We start from the raw sequence: 22,053 nt of genomic DNA, 5'->3' as shown, positions 1-22,053 counted from the left end.
CAACTATGACACTTTCAAGATGGCGGCACTAGGCCTTGGTCCAAAATATGCAGAAATATGGACATATATGAGACCTTTTCTAAGGGAAAAATAAATAATACAAAAAAAAATGTTCAGCTATTATGCACTAAATTAAATGTACTTATGGATATTATAATTACTTTCTACAAAATCTGGTAGGAAATAAAACCCAAAATTCTACACACTGCAGCTTTAAGTCTTTTATGTATTTATTGAGTCATTTATCTATTTATTATAATCGCGGATACAGTCCTCCATTAAGCTAGAAGGTAAACTACATGTTGCAGTAGCTCGCCAGTAGTTCATCTACATTCACATTAACATAGTGATTCAAGTAGTTCATAGTTAAATTAAAATGTTGCCATTTTTTATGTAGTTAAAGGTGCTCCGAGGAACCATCAGTTTGTGTTGATTCTTGCATTCCTATCGGAAAAAAGCGGTAGGGTTTTTACTACGCCAGCTGTTGTTCCTGGGTGAGCGTATACCCATGATAAAGGCATTAAGAAAAACTATATAAAAATAGCATTCTTTGCACTGATGGTCTCATTTGCTGTTACATGTAATTTATGATCATCAGAGGAAAAAGACTGAGACTGTTTCAGAAATATTTAAAATGTCCTCTTAAAGTAGCACCTTTAAGGAGAAATATATATTCACACAAACAATACTATTTTTCATTTTATTTTAATAAAACATAATAGTGCTCGTTGTAGTGGTGCATTCTTAGTTTAAAAAATTAATTAATAAAAAAAAACTTATAAAGTACATTCATGCACAGTCATACTATCAAATGCACAGACACAGACCAACTGACCTTGTGTGAAACTGAATGCCCTGTGTGTGTGTGTGTGTGTGTGTGTGTGTGTGTGTGTGTGTGTGTGTGTGTGTGTGTGTGTGTGTGTGTGTGTGTGTGTGTGTGTGTGTGTGTGTGTGTGTGTGTATGTGTTCTTGCAACCGGAGATAAGAGCACTATCTACACACACATAACCCTTTGTCTTTACTATTGCAACAGTGTTAGACAAGCAACAGTCAGCCCGGGGCCATTTCCATACACTAATACTGTAAATAACCCCATAAATAGCAAAGTCAACATTGTGTATATGTATGTTAAAGGTGCACTATGTAACTTTGGGTGTGTCAGAGAAGTGAACATTTTGTAAGGCGTATTCTCATAACTGAATAAACAAACTTTCCTCACAGTAAAATGTGATCCCTGGAACACTGTTTGAAGTTAGAAAGCTTCCTGAAAAGTTATTGTTTCACTGTTGTTGTTGTTTACAGTAGCAGGGCCCACAGTTTGGTTTACAAACATATTCTAGTCTTATATTTGGGTTCCAGGTTCCTCAAAATAATTTAGTTTTGATTTATGAAGATAGAATTATTCAATACTAAGAATAACATGTAGAGAAAATATGTTTTATAAACTAACTGCAGGCTCTGGGAATGTAAACAAACCCCCCTCCTCTGAAACTACATAGTGCACCTTTAACAGTTTTTTTTAATAATAATAATGTTTTCTTTTCTTTTATTTTTTTGCACAAAAAATATGTATAAAAAAAGTCAACAATAACATATTTTTCTTCCTACAATAAAATGTATTTTAAAAAAAAACATTGTCTATGTGCCATGGAAAAAAATACGTTTAAAGTAAGAAAAAACTGTACAATAAGGACATAATAAACAGTAGCATATCAAAGGATTAGGAACATTCACTAATACATTAACTAATTAATCACTTAGTCATCTATACATGAATTGATACAGTATGCAAAGGCTACAGGTGTTACAGTAACAGTCAGGCTAAATGTCAGTGGAAGAGAAACCATACAAACCTTTGTGTTTGTATGTGTGGCAAATGTTTTTCAGTTCATTTTTAGGTTTCATTCAGATGCTAAGAGATCCCATGTTGCTTCCATTGACCGTATTGTCCTGTAAATAGATAGAAAAAAACATTATAATAATACATGGAACTAATATAGCGCTGTTTTGTGATACAGATTCCCCAATATTTTTGAATTTGTTTGAAACTATTAAAGAGTAAGTTAAATGGGCTGTATAGAAAATGACTACATTGTCAGTCACATCGCTGTCTAAATGTTTAATGTCTAATCTTGAATCTTTATGTATATTCTTTGTTCTTACCATCTCCTAAATGCAATTTCTAATGTCTAATCTTGATGTATTTCATGCCCCTGTAAAGCACTTTGAATGGCCTTGTGTCTGAATTGTGCTATAGAAATAAACTTGATTTGTTCATAAGACTAAAAGTCAAATGAAATGAAATGAAATCAGTTTTATTTGTATAGCCCAATATCACAAATAGACATTTGCCTCAGTGGGCTTCAAATTCCATACAGTATTACACCCTCTGCCCTTATCTATCTATCTATCTATCTATCTATCTATCTATCTATCTATCTATCTATCTATCTATCTATCTATCTATCTATCTATCTATCTATCTATCTATCTGCCCTTAGACCCTTAGAAAAAAAAACTCCCAACAAAAGTTGTGTAAGTATGATTGATAAAATGTACAGTGAGATACCATAAAAAGTGGCATGCTACAACATTAGCTATATTTATAGGTAATAATAAGAGAGCTCCAAACTCTCATCTTGTTATATCACAAGTGGCCACTATATGGTGCCGTTTAGCCAGTATCATCTGGCTGGTCTTCATGTGTAAAATGCAACACACACACACACACACACACACACACACACACACACACACACACACACACACACACACACACACACACACACACACACACACACACACACACACACACACACACACACACACACACACACACACACACACACACACACACACACACACACACACACACACACACACACACACACACACACACACACACACACACACACACACACACACACACACACACACACACAAATGCTGACCAGGTAGTTTACAAATTATCTAGGCCTATTTACATATTTACAAACTCACTTTACACACTTTTTTTGTTGCCATATAACTACAAGGTTAGCTTTTTTTATAGATATGCAGTGGCCTATAGAATGTGGACCCATACAACGTTTATGTGTTTACAAACGTCACAGAATTTTCCGGTCGCACGCGCGTGCCCCTAGTTGTAAAAAAGTCCTCGCACTGTCTCAAAAGATGGTTGCAAAATGCGAGCAATTGGTCGCAGTCTAGTTTTCCGCGCACACAGGATCATGAGGAGATATTCACTGATTTTGACAAAAAGTAATTGACAACAAGCGTTCTCTACAAAGACTCAAAGGAGGACTTGTAACCCTTCATACAGCAGATCAAGAGGTAACTGCTTGGCTAAAGGACTTTGCATTAGCTAGATAAATAAATGTACATACTGTGGCGGACTCTAAATGGAAATAATTCACTGTCATGTCGTAGATTCATGAATTAAATGTCCGTTCCCGTTAAGAGGGCGTAAGGTAACGGGGGACACGGGGCGGGGGTGTGGTTTAAAGGCGGATGTATGACGGTGTGTTGGTTGATTTTTGGAGATGGGAATAAATGGCCAGAGAGGTGAGAAGCCAAATGAAGTGATCGGTTTGACTCCCTCCTTCAACTCCTACAAAATAGGGGAGGACGGGGGAATGTGAGACATCGGGTAATGTGAGACACCCCCTGTATCTAGGACACGGAACACATTTTTGGTCATGTGAGATATATGTTTTCAAGCCCCTCTCATCTCTCCTTGGCTATGAAAGAGAGGACCTCATGGTGATGTTGTAAGCATGTTTTTTTCACAAAAATGTATTTTTTGTATGTAAAAGTAAATTTTCTTGCTGTCAACTTAATCGATTGTTGTGCCTAATCAAATTGATTCAGGTAGAAAAACCTCTATCACACATGTTGATGATAGCAAGGAGACTAGTTTGAAAAGACAAAAGACAATGTGGGCTGGAGGTGGGGGTTGATGGTTGAAGGGGTGTCAGCAAGGGCATGGTTTGGCACTTATCTATGTGGGGGACAGGAGAGTGACCTTTAACATCAATAGACTCTAAGACAGCGGTTTTCAAACTGTGGGCTATGTGAAAAAATAAATAAAAAATATATATATATTTTTTTTATTTGTTTATTTATTTTTTGAGTTTGTGTTTTTGATATATATAAGATTTTATTTGGACATGGACATGACAATGTCATTGGACGAACCAGATGCATTGTTTACAGTGTGTTAGCATAAATGCTAGTTTACAACACCTGTCCACAGGAGGCTTTTTAAAAACAACAAAATAAACTAAACAAAACAGAAACAAGATCAAATACTGATAAAAAAACTGATAATTAAAAGAGTAAAAATGCAGAATACAATAGAGTACAGAGCAGCAATATAATGAGTCAATATATATAGGCTACGTAGAGTAAAACAAAGGCAGCATGATCAAACAATAAACCAGTTGTAAATTATTTGAGTGAGCACTGTTGACTTGATTTGAGCCGTTGTTTAAGTTCTCTGTTAAAAGTGTTGCCATTAGTCTCTAGTTTTAGACTAGTGGGCAAGAGGTTCCACAGTTTTGCCCCCTTTGCAGAGAAAACAGACTGACCGAAAGATGTCTTGTGCATTGGAACAAGACAATCACCATTGATGGAGGCTCGTGTATTTGCCCGACGAGAGCTCTGACGATATGCTTAATATGATATTAACATCATATTAAGCAATTGTAAGTTATCATACAAAAAAAGGAATACAATGTTTTGGTCTAGATAGTTAATAGCCTAATAATTGAATCAGATCATCTGGGAGATAATCCGAGGTTAACTGATCACGTGACGTCATGTTCACGTACTAGCACAGTGTGTATTGAGTTTATTTAAAAACATTTGGAAATGGGGCTGCCTTCAGTTTCCCATGCACTGTGTATAGTCTATAGCCTATTTCAGCCTTGTCTGTGGAAATAAAGATAGCTGGGCAAGAGTTCTTCTGCTTAGTTCCTCTCACTACATTTAGATGCATTTACTATATTACAGAGAAATATGTCTTGTTAAAGAAAAAGAGCACTAGGCCCATCCCAGAGGGCCCTGCATAATATTTTATTTTAAATTAATATTTTTATGGAAAATTCATGTGTCTTTCTTCAATAGCTTCTAATTCATCCGACCCAGTGTCTCCAAATTATTTGTTCACACAAAATTCCTCATATTTAGCCTCTTAATTTTCCTCTCAAAGTGCACCAGATTCATAGCCTGGCATTCCCAGACCTGCCACTAGGCGCTGGCAAATTAAATTTGCTGCGCGTGTTGGTCCGTTGAAGCTTATCAAGACTACCAGAAATCTGGTATAACGTTTCAATTGGTTCTATCTAATATGGGCGCGCCAGAGCCCTTTATATGGTGCTCTGGGGAGGACGTAACCGGATGACGACAGTGACGTGCATGCGACGTCGAAGCTGTGATAGTAAACATCAAAGATGGCTGCGGATATGTTGTGTGAGTTTGAGACTGCTTTGGCCTCGACCCTTAACGAATTGGAAGACGGGACTCATAGCTTTCACTAGCAAGTAAGTGGAATGTTCTGTTTTGCCGACCGACAACGGCAAACGTTTAATTGAACAGTTTAACAGCTGTTCGCTAAACGAACGGGGCTTACGTCACTTGTGCATCGCTCTGATTGGTTGTAGTGCTATCCAACTGCGTGCAGTGGCATTTGAAATGCACGAGTAGGAGCCGCCCCTAGAGTTGGAAATTACTATTGATCGTCGCCAGACCCTCTATCGTTCAAGATATCAGGGTCAGGATTTCCAGGCTACCAGATTCATGCATTTCACTTTAAAAGGGTAAAAAAAAAATCTCCCGGGGGGGCATACCCCGGAACCCCCCTATGACGGTCTGGTTCTCTGCTGGCTACTATTTTCACCCAGCAGGACATTGGAGGCACTAGCATAAAAACACTGGGTGTGGGAAGGACTTTTAACAATAGTCAATAATTTGGGCAAGTCTGTCTGCCAACTTTCTCACTCCGCTGCACACTCAGTCACTACTATCCATGCTTAAAGGAAGCAGGATTAAAACACTGGGTTAAGATGTTCAAATGTATTTTAAAGCAAAACAAAAACATACTTAGATAAAGATGTTAAAATGTTTAAAGAAATGTGTTTAAAAACGCACAAAGATGTTTAGAATGTTTCAAAAATATGTTTAAAATGTGTAAAATAAATAAAACATCTTTCAACTTTTTTTTTTGGGGGGGGGGGGGGGGGGGGGGGGCTCAGCTGAAATTTGTTCTCTGAGGGGGGGCTCACTCACTGAAAACCCCTGCTCTAAGAAATATGTATTTATTCAATGAATGATCCCAATACAACAAATGCAAAAAAAAAGACTCAAAAGATGGAAAATGACAGCTAGGTCTAGTCCTGTGTTCTGAGTCCCAGACTGTTCTGGTTCTGATTTTCCTTTGCTCTGATACCCAGACACTAGCTGGCTCTAAGGGTCCTGTGTTCTGACCCCCAGACTGTGTTCTAATCTAACTGGTTCTATCTGTCATTTGAATGTTAATTATTGAATATGAATTATATGTTGTATTTGATCAGAGTTACTTTCAAGTGTTTAGAACATTTTTTTGCTTAATTGACCAAACCCCATGATTCTGTTACTAGTCCGACATTAGTTTTGTAATATTTGGTTTTCAAGCTAGCTGTCAGGATTCTAACTGTTACAATTTGTGTTGTTAAGGTAGTTTCAGAGTGTAAAAAGTAAGTGGTTCAGTTTACCCCCTTGATTTTTCTGGTCTGTCTCAGTTTACCCCAGCTATGGGACAACTTTTTTTTAAACAATCATATTTTCACTGCCCTTTGTCTTGAAAACAATTCTGCTAATGCCCATTTCTAGGAAACATCCTGAATTAATTGGAAATGTTTAAATTTGAGTGATTAATCATTTTAGCTCGCTTAGAGGAACCCCGTTCTCCCCTACATATAATTTGTATGATATTGTTATATCTACATATTGTTCTGATGGTTTTCTTTTGTCATTATTTGTAATATCTTTAGGTCTAATGCTTTGGTAATACTGTTTACGGCAGTTGTAATGCCAGTACAACTTTTTGAATTTGAGAGAGAGAGAGAGAGAGAGAGAGAGAGAGAGAGAGGGAGGGAAGGAGAGAGACAGAGGGAGAGAGAGCTGATTGTGTGTAGAGAGAGCTTGCCTTTAGTAATAATATTGTTCCACATTCAATGATGAGATATGGTGTGTTAATGTGTAAGGCCAGGCAATTTATTTGCACAGCACAATTCATACACTGATGCGATTCAAAGTGTTTAAACAAGTAAAAACAGTCAGACTCAGTTTACAATGTTACTACGATTAAAATATTGAGTGGTTTGATGGCCCAGAGTAAAGACTCACTTCAACCTGCAAATGCGACAACACACAGATTTGCATCAGCACCAATAATTTCCTGTTCTTGTAAAGATAACAACTCAGGATGTTTTTGAGAAGTTGCCTCGAGATATGTGTGTCTAATCTATTGATTTGAAATTCTCTGAAAAGGGCATAAGATGACTAGATAAGGATTATACCTCGTGCTTGAAAGTTTTCCATGACGTAGAGACCTGCGGTCCTCAGAAGCTGCTGAAGAGCGTTGACACGGAGCTGTCGGCGTCAGTGTTTGAGTGACAGTCACACACTGAGACCTCGGAGCAGAATGGCTGCAGTCGCACACCTCGCCTTACTGCTGTTTGCTTTCATCAACAACATCCACTCAGAAGAACCTATCAGAATCCTAGAGAAAGGAGACCTTTACACCTTCACACTCAATTACGAGGTCCAGGTCAACTCCTCCTGCCTGATCTCCAGGTCTGTTGGAGAGGAGAAGCTTGTCCTATGGAACACCTCTGTCTCCTCGTCCGAGAACTCTACACTACCGGACGGCTTGAAACAACGAATGACAGATTACATCGTTAGCAAAAAGTCTTATTACAGGATCTTCAATCTGATCCATTCAGACTCAGGCCTGTACCAACGGGAGTGTTGGACAGATGGCAAGGTGACATATGAGAGAAACACCAGTATTATTATTTGCAGTAGGAGAGGTGAGAGAAAACGTTTCCCAGTGGGAGGTAGAGACACAGCTGACTTGCGATGTGAGGACACGGCTGACGATCTGGAAATCTGGTGGCTCACGTTAAGTCTTGGCTATCATAATGTGGACAGACGAAACTCATTATGGACAAGAGTTTTTCGGGATGGTACGACATCGATGACGGACATTGTTAAAGGAGGATTTCAAGTGGTGAAAAACGCATCAGGTCCTCGTCAGTCCAACATCACGACACCAGTCAGTGGGGACTTCACTTGTCTTGTGATGAACCAACAGCAGTGTGTCAGCAGTCACCCTGTAGGGATATACCTCCCAACAGAGACAATCTACCGCTCGGTGGGAGAGACGGCCGTGTTGCAGTGCAATGGCCACCGTGATGACAAGCCACGTTGGGAGAAGATAGCTTCCCTAAAACGAGTAGTTTTCCAAAACGAGTCACTGGTGTTTTCATCGTTAGCGTTAAGTGACTCAGGTGCGTACACCTGTCAAAGCTATTACAGTAGTAGTTTTTTTGAGCTGTTTGTGTGCCCCACATTTGGCCCTCCTGATGTAGAGCTCTTCTCAGGAGGAGAAAATGTCACTATCAGATGTATCGCAGATTTGAGTAGGGGAGGTAGGGGATTCAATTGGTTCATGAAGTCGAAACAAACACAAGGCAAAGTCGTTCATCTAAATAAGTTTGATAAGAACAGAATAATTACCTCTCGCGAGTCGGTTACTATCTTGAATGTCTCACTGGAGGACACAGGGGAGTATTGGTGTGCAGTTATTGACTTTGACTCAGACGCCCAGTGTCAGCCAACAGCCAAAACTCTTCTGATGTACAGAGAGCCCTTTGGGGTCTACTCCACCTTTTACACACTGAGGTGCATAGTGCTCAGTATCTTTCTGGGGGTTCTCTGTGTTATTGTGCTGATTGTGAACTATAAGACCAAGTGAGTAGTGGCTTAAAGGGATAGTTCAGTACTGTTAAAGTGGGGTTGTATGAGGTACTATAATAGTTAGTGTGTTATCTTATGGAGATGGTGATCAGCGCAGTTATTTTAAAAAGTTTTGGTGAAGACGTGGCTGTAGCAGAAGTCAGCCTTGTACTGTTGCAGAGGGGGACAGCAGAAAAACAATATTTTCTCACGCCATGTATATAAATGCTTACCTAAAAACTAGATATCCGTTCAATAAATTCTCTAAATTCAGGATTTTTTCACTGCTGATTTGGGGACTGATAGGCTGCAGTGTATCTACAGACAGACGTTTATTTCTGCACTTTTTTTTCAAGCGTAGTTCGGCCATGTATTACTGCGTCAACTCGTGCAGTCGTTTTTCCCCTGGCCCCCTCTGCAACGGTACAATGCTGACTTCTGCTAAAGCCACGTCTCCCCCAAACTCCTTATAGTGACTGATCACCATCTCCATAAGGTAAGAGAATATCAATGCATAAGTACAGCATACCACCACACTTCAAAAATACTGAACTATACCTTTAATATGCACATGTTCAAATTTCATCTTAAAAATGAGAGACAGACAGTCAGGCAGTGATGAAGGTTATTCTCACATCAAAAAATATTAACATTGTTTTTCTTCATATATTATTGAGTATTTTAATCAAATTAATTTTTGTATTATTTCAGTTGCTTGATTTTTATGTGTCGCCTCTCATTGCCTCAAATTTTTCAGTCATGATTCAACCATGTAAACCACTTTCTTATCTTTTTTTATTATTATTATTATTATTTCAATTATTATTATAACATTTTGGAAAATAATAAAATGTGGAAGTGGTTCTAAAGAAACTTGGATCTCATAATAATTTAGTATAAATTAAAAGCAGGTATAATTATTGTAGAAAATAATGCTGATGAAAAAAAGTTTCCCCTTAGATTCTGTACAAGTTTGTTGGTGTATATATTATTTTTAAGATAATTTTTTGTCATTCTTATGCTTTTTATTTGACAGCTTGTAGAAACAGAGGTGAAATGTGGCAGAGAGGGGATGACAAGCAGATAACGACCCGGGCTGGATTCTAACCCGTGGTCCGTGAGACAGACAGGCAGGCAGTGATGAAGGTTATTCTCACATCAAAAAATATTAACATTGTTTTTTCTTTTTAATCATATATTATTGAGTATTTTAATCCATTTTATTTTGGTATTATTTCAGTTGCTTGATTGTTATGTTTCTCATTGCCTCATGACATTTTTTAGTCCTGGTTCAACCACATAAACCACTTTGTAACTTTGGAACATTATTTTGAAAATAAGTATATTATACTGCTACACCTGTATCCCAAAAATCTTCATTTGAGAGTCAAATAACATAAATCTGTTTCCAGCATTGTTATGCTTTTTATTAGACAGTTTGGAGAGACAGAGATGAAATGGAGCAGAGAGGGGAATGACATGCAGAGAACGACCACGCGCCAGATTTCCTTTTCTTTTATTTGCACCCCGACACATAGGGTGGGGCTGGTCTATTATGGGATTTTCTACTTTTATTTAAATCTTGTTTTATTGTAAATTACAAAAAAAGAAATTGCATTCATTTGTTTTGCTTTACAATCTCAGGATAATGTGATATATTTTGTGAGGGATTTTTTTTCCCAACAGATACAGTATATAAGTGTTGTATCGAGCAGTGTTATTGGCGCAGTATAATTGCTATTTTTTGAAATGATGAATTGTCTCATATCTTACAATAAAGGCTTCACATTAAAGACAAAACCTGGAGCCCAGTTTTCACTGTTTTGATTTATAATTTGTATTATTTTAAGCATCTTTAATATGTATCAATCTAATATTTTGAATCAGATTAAGTCCAACTCCCACAAATATAATTATTTGTTGGGCCTTTATGGCTTTGATCTTGGCAAATTCAATTATATTTAGACACATACAGTACACTTGTTCTTAAAACGCACACAAAACAAAGAATATTATTGTATGACCTACATTACTTTAAGTTTTGTCTTGTGATTAAAGTTTATATATTGACACACACACGCACGCACGCACGCACGCACGCACGCACGCACGCACGCACGCACGCACGCACGCACGCACGCACGCACGCACGCACGCACGCACGCACGCACGCACGCACGCACGCACGCACGCACGCACGCACGCACGCACGCACGCACGCACGCACGCACGCACGCACGCACGCACGCACGCACGCACGCACGCACGCACGCACGCACGCACGCACACACACACACACACACACACACACACACACACACACACACACACACACACACACACACACACACACACACACACACACACACACACGTTCTGCAATATTGTTTCTATAGAATGCATCTTAATAATATTTTTTTCCTCAAAATGAGTATACAGTATATCCTCATGATCTACCTGTCTGTATTGTGTGCGATTAAAATAAATCCAGTGTTAATACACAGCCTAGGCTCTGTAAACTGATACGTAAACAAAGGGTATGCAAACAAAGGTGCCCACCATAGCTAGCAACATACCAATTTAAAGACCCAAGGCTGTGTATTAAAACTGGATTTTTTTTCAGCGCACACACAATATGGACAGGTAGTAGCGGATCGTGGAGTGGGAGGAAAAATGCCTATATATTTTTTTTTCTTTTTAAAAAGGTACTCCGAGGAACTTTCAAATTCTGTTTATTCTTGGACAGAAGCGGTAGTGTTTTTACTACGCCAGCTGTTGTTCCTGGGTGAGCGTACCCATAACAAAGGCATTAAGAAAAACTATATAAAAATAGCATTCTTTGCACGGATTTTCTCATTTGCTGTTACGTGTAATTTATGATCACCCGAGTAAAAAATGAGACTGTTTCAGAAATATTTAAAAGTTCCTCGTAGCACCTTTAAATAAAATATTATATTGCAGCCTATACCCTACTTAATAGTCCACACATGGTAAATGGTAAAAAGACTCCACTTATGTAGCGCTTTTACCTGTTTTTTTCTCAGAGTCGTAGCACCTTTAAATATCAATATACATGTGAACATTGCCTTTAAATGTGTGTAATGTAATATAATAATAATATATAATATAATATAATGTTATAATGATAATAATAATGGATTGGATTTATATAGCGCTTTTCAAGGCACTCAAAGACGCTTTACAGGGTTCCAGGTTCCATTCATTCACACACAGTCATACTGGTGGTGGTAAACTACCATAGTAGCCACAGCCATAATACTAACCTTCATAGCTCAGTGTCTTCTATGGTCTCTGGTTCGTCTATCGTGTCCAGCCGTCTCTTGCAGGCCTCCAGTAGTTTTTTCCTGGGTCCTAGAGGGATGTGGATACTCGCCAAGTCTTTATCCGAGCACAACATCAGCGCTTTCAAGTCTATCTTCTCCCGCCGGAAAATCTGCATGAACTCACTCAAACTTTGCGTCGCCAGGAAAGTCTCCAACGGGCTATTCTCCGGTTCAAAATCATCATCTAAACCAATGTCCGTTTCATCCCAGGGCAGTTCCTGTATGTTCCTTTCTTGTAGGCTCAAAGCACTACCTATACTGTCTTCGTCTAAGCTTGGCGATCGTCTGGGTAGATTTCCTCGTAGCCTTACGTTAGGGGCACGTCCTATGGGTTCGCTTCCCGCCACGCTTGCCCCACCATCCCTCCCCATGCTTAACATCCCAGCGCTCATATAGTTCCTCCTAAACACCATTGTCCCAAGCCCCGGTCGGGTGAAAAGTGAATCTCGACCAGAATCGGCGCTGATTTCGGAGTAGGCGGCTTCGTGAAGGCCCGGGTCGCTCATGGCTCGGGACACGGTGTCTAGATAGTCCTCGTTGTCGTTTTCGGGGGAGAACATGTCGCGTATGTTGAGGCGCGAGCGTTCTTTAGGCTGGGCGTACGTTCCCTGTTTCAGGAACATGACGTCGTTGCCCAGTTGAAGGCCGGACAGAGAGCGCATGCTTTTCCTACCGTCTTCGTAGATCTTGAACGTCCCATCAACCTGGTAAGTAAAGGCAAAGGAAAGGTACAATACATTATATTTTGTACAGAAAGGTAAATTAAAATGCATCACAATGCCATTTAAGTGCAGATACAGTTTATAAACCATTTGAATTACATGCAGTTTTATGAATAATCATATACACATGTTCAGAAATGTATGAATTGCAGACTTAAAGTTTATATTGTTTGAGAAAAGACATCATCAACTATTTGCATCAATCAAGCATGAATCAAACAACTAAGTTTACAGTTGATTTGAATAAATAGTAATAAATAATAGCAGTTTTACCTGTTTTTTCTTCTCCAGTTTCTTCTGGATCTTGGCTTTTCCCTTGGCGGTCGAAAGCAGCGTGGCCTTAAGGGTCAAGGTTTGAAAATGGGAATGAATAGAGTTGTATAATATATATATATATTTCTTTGACCCACTGAATAACTTAAAGGTGGAGTCAGTGATTCTGGATAACACCTTTTGTCCAAATCGCTTTTTGGCTAAATCAGGGAATATCTCCTCACGATCCGCTACCTGTCTGTACTGTGTATGTGTGTGTGTGTGTGTGTGTTTGTGCTGAAAATAAATATGATGATAATACATAGCCTAGGCTCTGTAAACTTGTAAACAAAAAGGCCCATCGTAGATGCAACATACCAGTTTACAGAGCCTAGGTTGTGTATTGGACTTTTCACAGTATGGACATGTAGTGGATCGTGAGGAGATATTCACTGATTTTGCCCAAAAAGTGATTTTGACAACAAGCGTTCTCCAGAATCACTGACTCCACCTTTAACACAAATTCAAAGAGGCAGGGCAAGTTTATTTCTATAGCACAATTCAGACACAAGGCCATTCAAAGTGCTTTACAGGGGCATGAAATACATCAAGATTAGACATTAGAAATGGCATTAAGAGATAATAAAAACAAAGAACAAATACAGGCAGACAAATTGCCACCCATTCATTCATTCATTCATTCATTTCCTTTTTTTAACCTTGAGAGATCAATTGAGGGGTCACCCTTGTTTACAATGACGTTGAGTTATTACAAATACACAATATACAATAAAAATACACAACAAGCTTACAAAGAGACAACAACAATTAAAACATTCAGATCAATCGAATGAATCACAACAATAGCCTAATTAAAACAGTTACAAGTGGAGTGGGGCTGATTCAAAATAATAAGTTTCACCCACCTGTGAGTATGGCATGTTGGAGGTGACGGTGTTGAACTTGCTTCTCAGTGTGCTGCCGCTGTTGTAGCTCGAGAAGCTAATAGCGTCCATGTTGTCCATCGCAGCCGACTCCTTCATGAACCTTCACAATCACAATCAGAATCTATTTAAAGTGTAACTGCACCCTTCTACATGTTTCTCAACTCAACTCAACTCAACTTTATTTATAAAGCCCTTTAAAACAACCACAGCTGAAACAAAGTGCTGTACATAATGCAGGTAAAACAATTTAAAAGCAAAACAACAATTTAAAATTCAGAAAAAACAATTTAAACAAATAAAACTAATAAGCACAATGAATAAAATACACCATAGGACACTAAAACAAAATTAAGGTCTCATGCTGGGTTGAAAGCCAAGCAGTAAAAATGGGTTTTAAGACGTGTTTTAAAAATGGGCAGTGAGGGGGCCTGTCTAATATGGAGGGGGAGCTCGTTCCTCAATTTTGGAGCGGCAACTGAAAAAGCTCTGTCCCCTCTGAGCTTTCGTTTAGACCTTGGTACCTCCAGAAGCAAGTTTCTTGGGAAAGAAGCTGAATTAAATTGCTATGTTGTTAAGGAACACATTATGCTGGTGTTAATATTGAAAAAAAGATGTTAAATATAGGCATTTTAAGAATTTTTTTTGTATTGTAAATTATTTTAGAGCTTTACTAAGATTTGAAAAACAACGTTGACCTTCGGGTTCGATCATTGCACAAAGTACAACAAAATGAGGGAAGAAGCTCTCAAATTGAGTGCATTTTTTAAAGGTGCAGTAAGCAGTTTCAGAGGAGGGGGGTTTGTTTACAGTTACAGTTTTGCCTGCAGTTAGTTTACTAAACACATTTACTCTACATGTAATTCTTAGTATTGAATAATTTTTATCATCATAAATCAAAACTAATTTATTTTGAGGAGCCTGGAACCAAATTTAAGACTAGAATAATGTTTGTAAACCAAACTGTGGTAATATATTATTATTGACTGTAATGTATGAATCTGGAAAATCATAATAAAAAAAAGAATAGAAAAATAAAAAATACCTTCTCTCCATGCGTTCTCTGTGTTTTCTCTGTAGCTTGGCGCAGTCTTTGATTCTACGCTCGGCGGCGCGGAAAGCCTGGTCCTTCAGTTTGCCCACTAGCTTTGGGTTCAGGGTGATCTGCTTGGCTGCAATGGAATCCAGGTATCGAACGCAGTCCATGTGTTCCTTTATACAAATAATAATATGAAATAATAAATTTTATTTCTACAGCACTTTTCAAGGCACTCAAAAACACATTAAAGGTGCAGTCAGCAATTCTAGTGAACGCTTGTTGGAAAAATCACTTTATGGGAAATCATACCTGTACGAACTGTGTGTGTGTGTGCGCTGAAAAAAAATCTGGTGTTAATACACAGCCTAGGCTCTGTAAACTGGTATGTCAACAATGGCTAGCAAAATACCCATTTACAGTACACAGCCTAGGCTGGACACACAGTACGTACAGGTAGCAGATCGTGAGGAGATATTCACTGATTGATTCAATTACAACAAGTGATTTTAAAAACAGGCATTCTACAGAATCACTGACTCCACCTTTAAACCAGTATAAAACAGGTATATTAACCTTGGTGGCGGCCATGTCTAGTGGTGTGTGGTAATCGTTGTCCAGACACCAAACGTTGGATCCGAACGCGACCAGGAAAGACAGGCAGTTGTGGTGGCCGTTAGCAGCAGCCAGGTGCAGCGGAGTGTTGCCCCAGATGTCACACTTATCTGGGTCACCGCTATAAGAAACAGAGGGGGAGGGAGGACGCCATTTTGTGTCAAAACATTTCAAGATTTACACACAGAGAGGGTTCTTCTTCTTCTTATTATTTTTTAAGATAATTGTTTGGCATTGTCAAGCTTTATTAGACAGTACAGAGTTGAAATGGGGAGACAGAGAGAGAGAGAGGGGGGATGAGCTGCAGTAAAGGTCCACGGGTTGGATTTGAACCCGCGACCACTGCAACAAAGGCCGGAGCCAATATGGTACACGATCTATCTATCCACTACGCCACGAATGCAAATGCAGGGAGTTTTCCTTAAAATCTAAAGGGTTATAGTTTTAGCCTCGAAACTAAAAGGTTTTGTGAAGAAGCCCAATAAACAACAGCCAAAAACTGGACTTCGGCTTCTGGTCAGAAATTGATTATAATTTATTGATTGAAACACGTGGAGCATGTTTACCCACAATGCACTAGGATGAACTGTGTTGAACTAGTCTAACCTTTATTTATACAGGTAAATCCCATTGAGACCGAAGACTCTTTTACAAGGGAGACCTGTTTTCCTTTCCCACGTTACCATTCACACACACATTCATACACCGATAGCAGCACTAACTATCGACATTCACACGAGGCAAGGTGGGTGAAGTGTCTTGCCCAAGGACACAACAACCATGACACAGGTGGCAGGGCGGGACAGACTATTGTTATGATTGATATTATTATTATTATTATTGGGAATGATAAAGCAACTGCAAGACATCACTTTTCCATCATTATTCTAATTTTCCTTTAAAAACATTAAAATTATTATGTCTGGATTTTGTTAGACTCTGTAACAAAGATGTCAGTAGACTATGATTTTTAGGCAGGAGATTTCTGCAGCATGCCAACATTTAAGAGGCTATGAAATGGTATTTTTTTGACACATATTATTAAGCATAAAACAATAAGACAGTCACACCTTCACATTTTGATTACATTTCGATGAATTTTGCAGCCCTGGTTTGTACTGAACTTAAGCCCACAATGCACTACTAGGATGAACTGTATTTATACTAAACTTAAGCCCCTCCTCTTCCTGTCTTCTGACCGAGATGCTCCGAGCAGCTGATCAATAATAGAACACGCTGCAGGTTAAACATGACAGAGCTGACCGTGCATTATTCATCACACACACACACACCAAAGAGTGTGTTTCTCTCTTTCTACAGACACTCACAGACACACACACACACACACACACACACACACACACACACACACACACACACACACACACACACACACACACACACACACACACACACACACACACACACACACACACACACACACACACACACACACACACACACACACACACACACACACACACACACACACACACACACACCAAAGAGGGTGTTTCTCTCTTTCTACAGACACTCACAGACACACACAGACACACACACATACACACACACACACACAGTCACAACACACACAGACTGAGTTACCACACACATATCACAGGGTCACTGCATTCACACAAGCATGAACCCTGATTCACCGGAAGTGACGTCACATCGACAGAGCCTCCATATGAAAACAACCGGGGGATGAGATGGACATAAAAGCAAGAGGCAAGATCAAGGTGCAATTTTATGATTTAATAAATAAGTAAAAGTGTGTCCCAATTGTAGCATACTGCATGATAACTAACTACTTTGTTATGATCAGCTGTAGTATGTAGAATAGTAAAAAGAAAGAGAAAGAGAATGCAATTTGGAATGCAGGGTCAAATGATCTCCATAGTAACTTGACCAGATGCAGCTGTGACTCAGACCAGACACACAAACCTGTTTACTAGCAACATGTTGAGTCAACACTGATGGTCAACACTTTAACTGTTTCTGAGAATACTAGAGTTCTATTAGGACAAGGGAATGTGTTTGTTGTGGTAGGATGTCCTAGAGGAAAGGTGGCCGACAAGTAACCATGAGGTCTCTGGTTGGATTCCTGGCACTGGACAGGAGGGTGTTAGTAGTAAAACTAGTGGTGGCTGCTATTACATCTACGGTGCCCACCATCTCTACCATTGTGTCCTTGAGCAAGACACTTAAACCCAACACTGCTCCAGGGGCGCTGTACTAGATACTAGATAGACAGACAGATAGACAGACAGACAGACAGACAGATAGATAGATAGATAGATAGACAGACAGACAGACAGACAGACAGACAGACAGACAGACAGACAGACAGACAGACAGACAGACAGACAGACAGACAGACAGACAGACAGACAGACAGACAGATCTATCCTCCACCGGCCGTAGTAGAAAGATAACAGCCATTGACCTTTCCTCTGTCTGCTGTCTCGCTCACAAACATCTGAACTAAACGGCCTTGCCCTTTACTTCACGCCTTATAAACCTGCCACCATCACCAACAGTACCATGACACATTAACAGCTTAGTTTTATATACTGTAGTGCCTTTCAAGAAACCCAAGGACCCTTAAAGGTGCTCCGAGGGCAGCTTTGTCCGTCTACTGGGAGGAGAAAAATTAGATCTTAGGCTGTATTAAGCAAGCAGAATACCATATTTAATCAAGGGGGGGGGGGGGGGGGGGCTGAGACTGATCAACACTGCAGGGGGGTCTGAGTATAAGACATAGAAAAGGTGTAACTTGTGGAATAAGCATTTGAGGAATCTTAACATTTCAGTATTAGTATAATGCAGGAGTCATACAATATGCAATCTTTCTCATTACACTACTTTAATCATTAAACAAAAGACTTCTCTGATACATAAGAATGAATTTATCGCAATGATAATATAGACTTACTCCCGAACTGTTTTATAACTATATTCGTTTTGTCTAACAAGATCCTATCGTTGTGAGCTTACAAACCCTTTCAGTAATTGATGGGTGTAATAAATAAGGTCTGTATTGTTGCTTTGTGTTAAACTTAATACCTCTACATGCTCCACGGGCTGTGAGCTGCTATGTAACGGATTATCCTCTGGTATGTCTGTGGGGTTAATATATAAAAGTTTTCATGCTTGAGAGAGAGAGAGACACACACACACACACACACACACACACACACACACACACACACACACACACACACACACACACACACACACACACACACACACACACACACACACACACACACACACACACACACACACACACACACACACACACACACACACACACACGCACGCACAGAGACACAGACACACAGACACACACACACAATGCTGTTTGTTTGCTTTCTAGGCATACAGTTGCAATTAATTAACTTTAAAATATCAACTTTAAAATTCTCCTTTGTCTGTACATTTGTTTTAATAAGAATTTATCTATTTTATTTTATTTTTTGTTTTTGGATCGCTCAATCTCTAGGCAATATTAACTATAGTTCTCCATGCCAATAAAGCCACTTGAATTAAACTGAATTTAAATTGAGTGTGTATTTATGTTGCACACGCAGCCAGTGACCTTACTCTATAATAGGCAGTTAACAAGTAAATAGCCCTTCATCCCCAGCTGCACTGATTAGATGAGCCATGGGTGCAGGAGTCGAGGTGGCACCATCCCTGCATTCCAATCCCCATACTTCCCTACTATTTAGTATGCCAGAAAAAAGATTTAGGATATCCCAATACATGCACGTCAATTGTAATATGCTGAAAATACATAAATTCCCAACCAACTCCAATAGCATTTTGGAGTATTCGTCTTTATCTTGACATTTCTCAACATAAAGAGAAAAAAAAGGTTCCTTATCTGATTTTTTTTCTCTCCTATGGCCCTACATCTCCTCTGTACTTTAGTATGTAGTGTAGTGAAAAGAAAAAGTATGTGATTTGGAACGTGGGGCATGTTTTTGTGTTCATGCTGATACGAGCTGGCATGGATAAATCAGAGCATAGTTATAAAATACAAGAAATATATTAATTCTTATTTTTGGAAGGCAGCAGTTTCAAGCAAAGGAACATAGCTTTTCTCTTCTGTAAAATGACCATTTTCTTTGTGCAGAATAGTTCAATACGTCTTGATTATAGCGCTTTACGCATTAGTTGGTATACTTATAAACGAGTATTTAAAAATAAATAAAAATCTGCTTATTCCCAGCAAACTTTCACATAAAGAAAATGACTATATTTTCCAAAATAATAGAATAGAAATAATCATTACTTGCTGTGTATTTATATGTTTTTAAACTGAGAACAAATCTGCTCAATTCTATTTCTAGGTAACTTTCATATAAGAAAAAACTGGCCACACTTTCTACATAATAGGCAAGAAAATAGAAAAATCTCCCTAGTAAAATGATTGGTCATATAAGGAGAGGTGTGATCATCTAACTAGCAGCTTTAATCAGTGAATACAATGAATTTGCTCTAGTGGTGGAAGAAATAACTGTCTGATGAAATGTTGGATTCTGCAGGAGCTAGTTCATTCCCATGTCCCCGGTGTGAACTAGAGAGACTGTAAATACAAGTTGTGGACTTTCTATCAACTATCTAGGCTACATATAAGAATTTTTATTTTTTGTTTAACATTTAGCCTACCTTTAATTTTAGGCTATACAATGTTTTAGAAACCCAGAGTAGGCCTACGCTATGTTAGTTGTTTATTGTCTTTTGTTTGTGTGTTCGCTTTTTATGTAGCCTACCAAAAACACACACAAAGAAAAAATAAAGTAGGCTATTACAAAAAAAATAAAACATCTAGGCCCTACATATAGGCTAGTATCTGAAACTATACACAGTAATATCTAAATTGTTTGTGTACTCACCCTCTGCTGACTATGAGCCTCAGCGCCTCTATGTTGCCATGGTACGCGGCCCATAGTGTCGGTGTCATCCCGTCTTCATCTGGGGCGTTCAGGTCCTTCCTCGCGGCCTCTCGCAGCACGTCCAGGTAGCCGTCCCTGGCCGCCCGGTGGTACCTGTCGTTCATGGCTGCGGCTCCCCGCTGTACAGGCACCTTACACTGGGTCTGGGACGTCCATGGTGTCGGAGGCTCTCGTCTGGAGGGTGTTTTTTTTTTAGCTCATGGTTTTTTTAAACCCGATGTGGATGTTACACTCACGACTTTTAGTGAGGGACGGACGGTGGCCACGGAGGGACTGACTGACAGGAGGGTTGCTAGGAGATGAGATGTACACGAGGCGTTCTAGTTGTCATTCAGAGGCGGGGCTATGAGAAACCCTAAACCCCGCCCATCTAGAGTCATAACGTAAATAGTAGAAAATTAGTAGAAAAGGAAAGGCTATAAGAAACAAAGTGTATGCAAATGAAGAAAGTATAAAACAAAGTCTGTATCCAAAATCTGCTCTGTAAAAACTTTGGAAACTAACATATTGTAAAACTGAAATAAAGATTTTACCTCTGGCTTTATCCAACATCTAGAATTTTAGTTTTTTTTAAATCGGCCTAAATGAAAATGTACACAGAGACTGAAAGTCCATTGTAGTGGGTTATCAGTTGAACCATTAGCTGCTACTTGAATCGTGCAGTGATAAGAGCTAGAGTTTCATTTAGAAGTCATTTCCTGGTGTGTGCTGTACGCAAACAGTGATATTACATGGCACAAAGCCCAGTAGATAAACCCTTTCAAAGTCAAGTGAACGTCAGTGATTTTAAGACAGACTACAGGCTTAAATTTGATTAATATTCTGTTGGAGTGGTTTGACGCCTTTAAGCAAACGTTGTTCAAAAAGGTAGAAAGAAAAAATTGTTGAGTGTGAAAAGTAAACAAGATACCTGTGGCTTTCTCTACCTGTGAAAGGTGTGGCGTTACTGCACTGCACTGTAAAACTAAAAGGAAAAGGAACATTCAAATTTCAAGGCAAGCTAACACTAAAAGTCATAAATATGAAGAAAAACGGTCTACATTTGAGCCAAATATTTATATTTTATTGATAATTAGTATTGAAAATGTACCTTAAATGTGTATAAAGAATGAGTTATGAGTTCTTCATACTAAGAATTTCAAATAATAATAGTTGTAATTAACTAATTCTCTG

General features: G+C 39.0%; 1 protein-coding gene across 1 annotated transcript; it reads right to left on the bottom strand.

The window, feature by feature from the left end:
* Window positions 1–1,813: 1,813 nt before the first annotated feature.
* On the bottom strand, window positions 1,814–20,984 carry LOC307266479 (pre-mRNA splicing regulator USH1G-like; the record flags this gene model as incomplete). Its single annotated transcript, XM_080048514.1, has 7 exons — window positions 1,814–1,950; window positions 12,285–13,048; window positions 13,340–13,405; window positions 14,245–14,365; window positions 15,308–15,474; window positions 15,875–16,034; window positions 20,821–20,984. 6 exons carry the CDS (start codon window positions 20,982–20,984, stop codon window positions 12,287–12,289), a joined length of 1,440 nt encoding a protein of 479 aa, XP_079904640.1. The 3' UTR covers window positions 1,814–1,950; window positions 12,285–12,286.
* Window positions 20,985–22,053: the final 1,069 nt, after the last annotated feature.

Source organism: Ammodytes marinus (assembly GCF_949987685.1).
Source record: "Ammodytes marinus genome assembly, chromosome: 20".
NCBI lineage: Eukaryota > Metazoa > Chordata > Actinopteri > Uranoscopiformes > Ammodytidae > Ammodytes > Ammodytes marinus.
The sequence above is the reverse complement of the archived record's forward strand: the minus strand, read 5'-3'. Positions and strand labels throughout refer to the sequence as shown.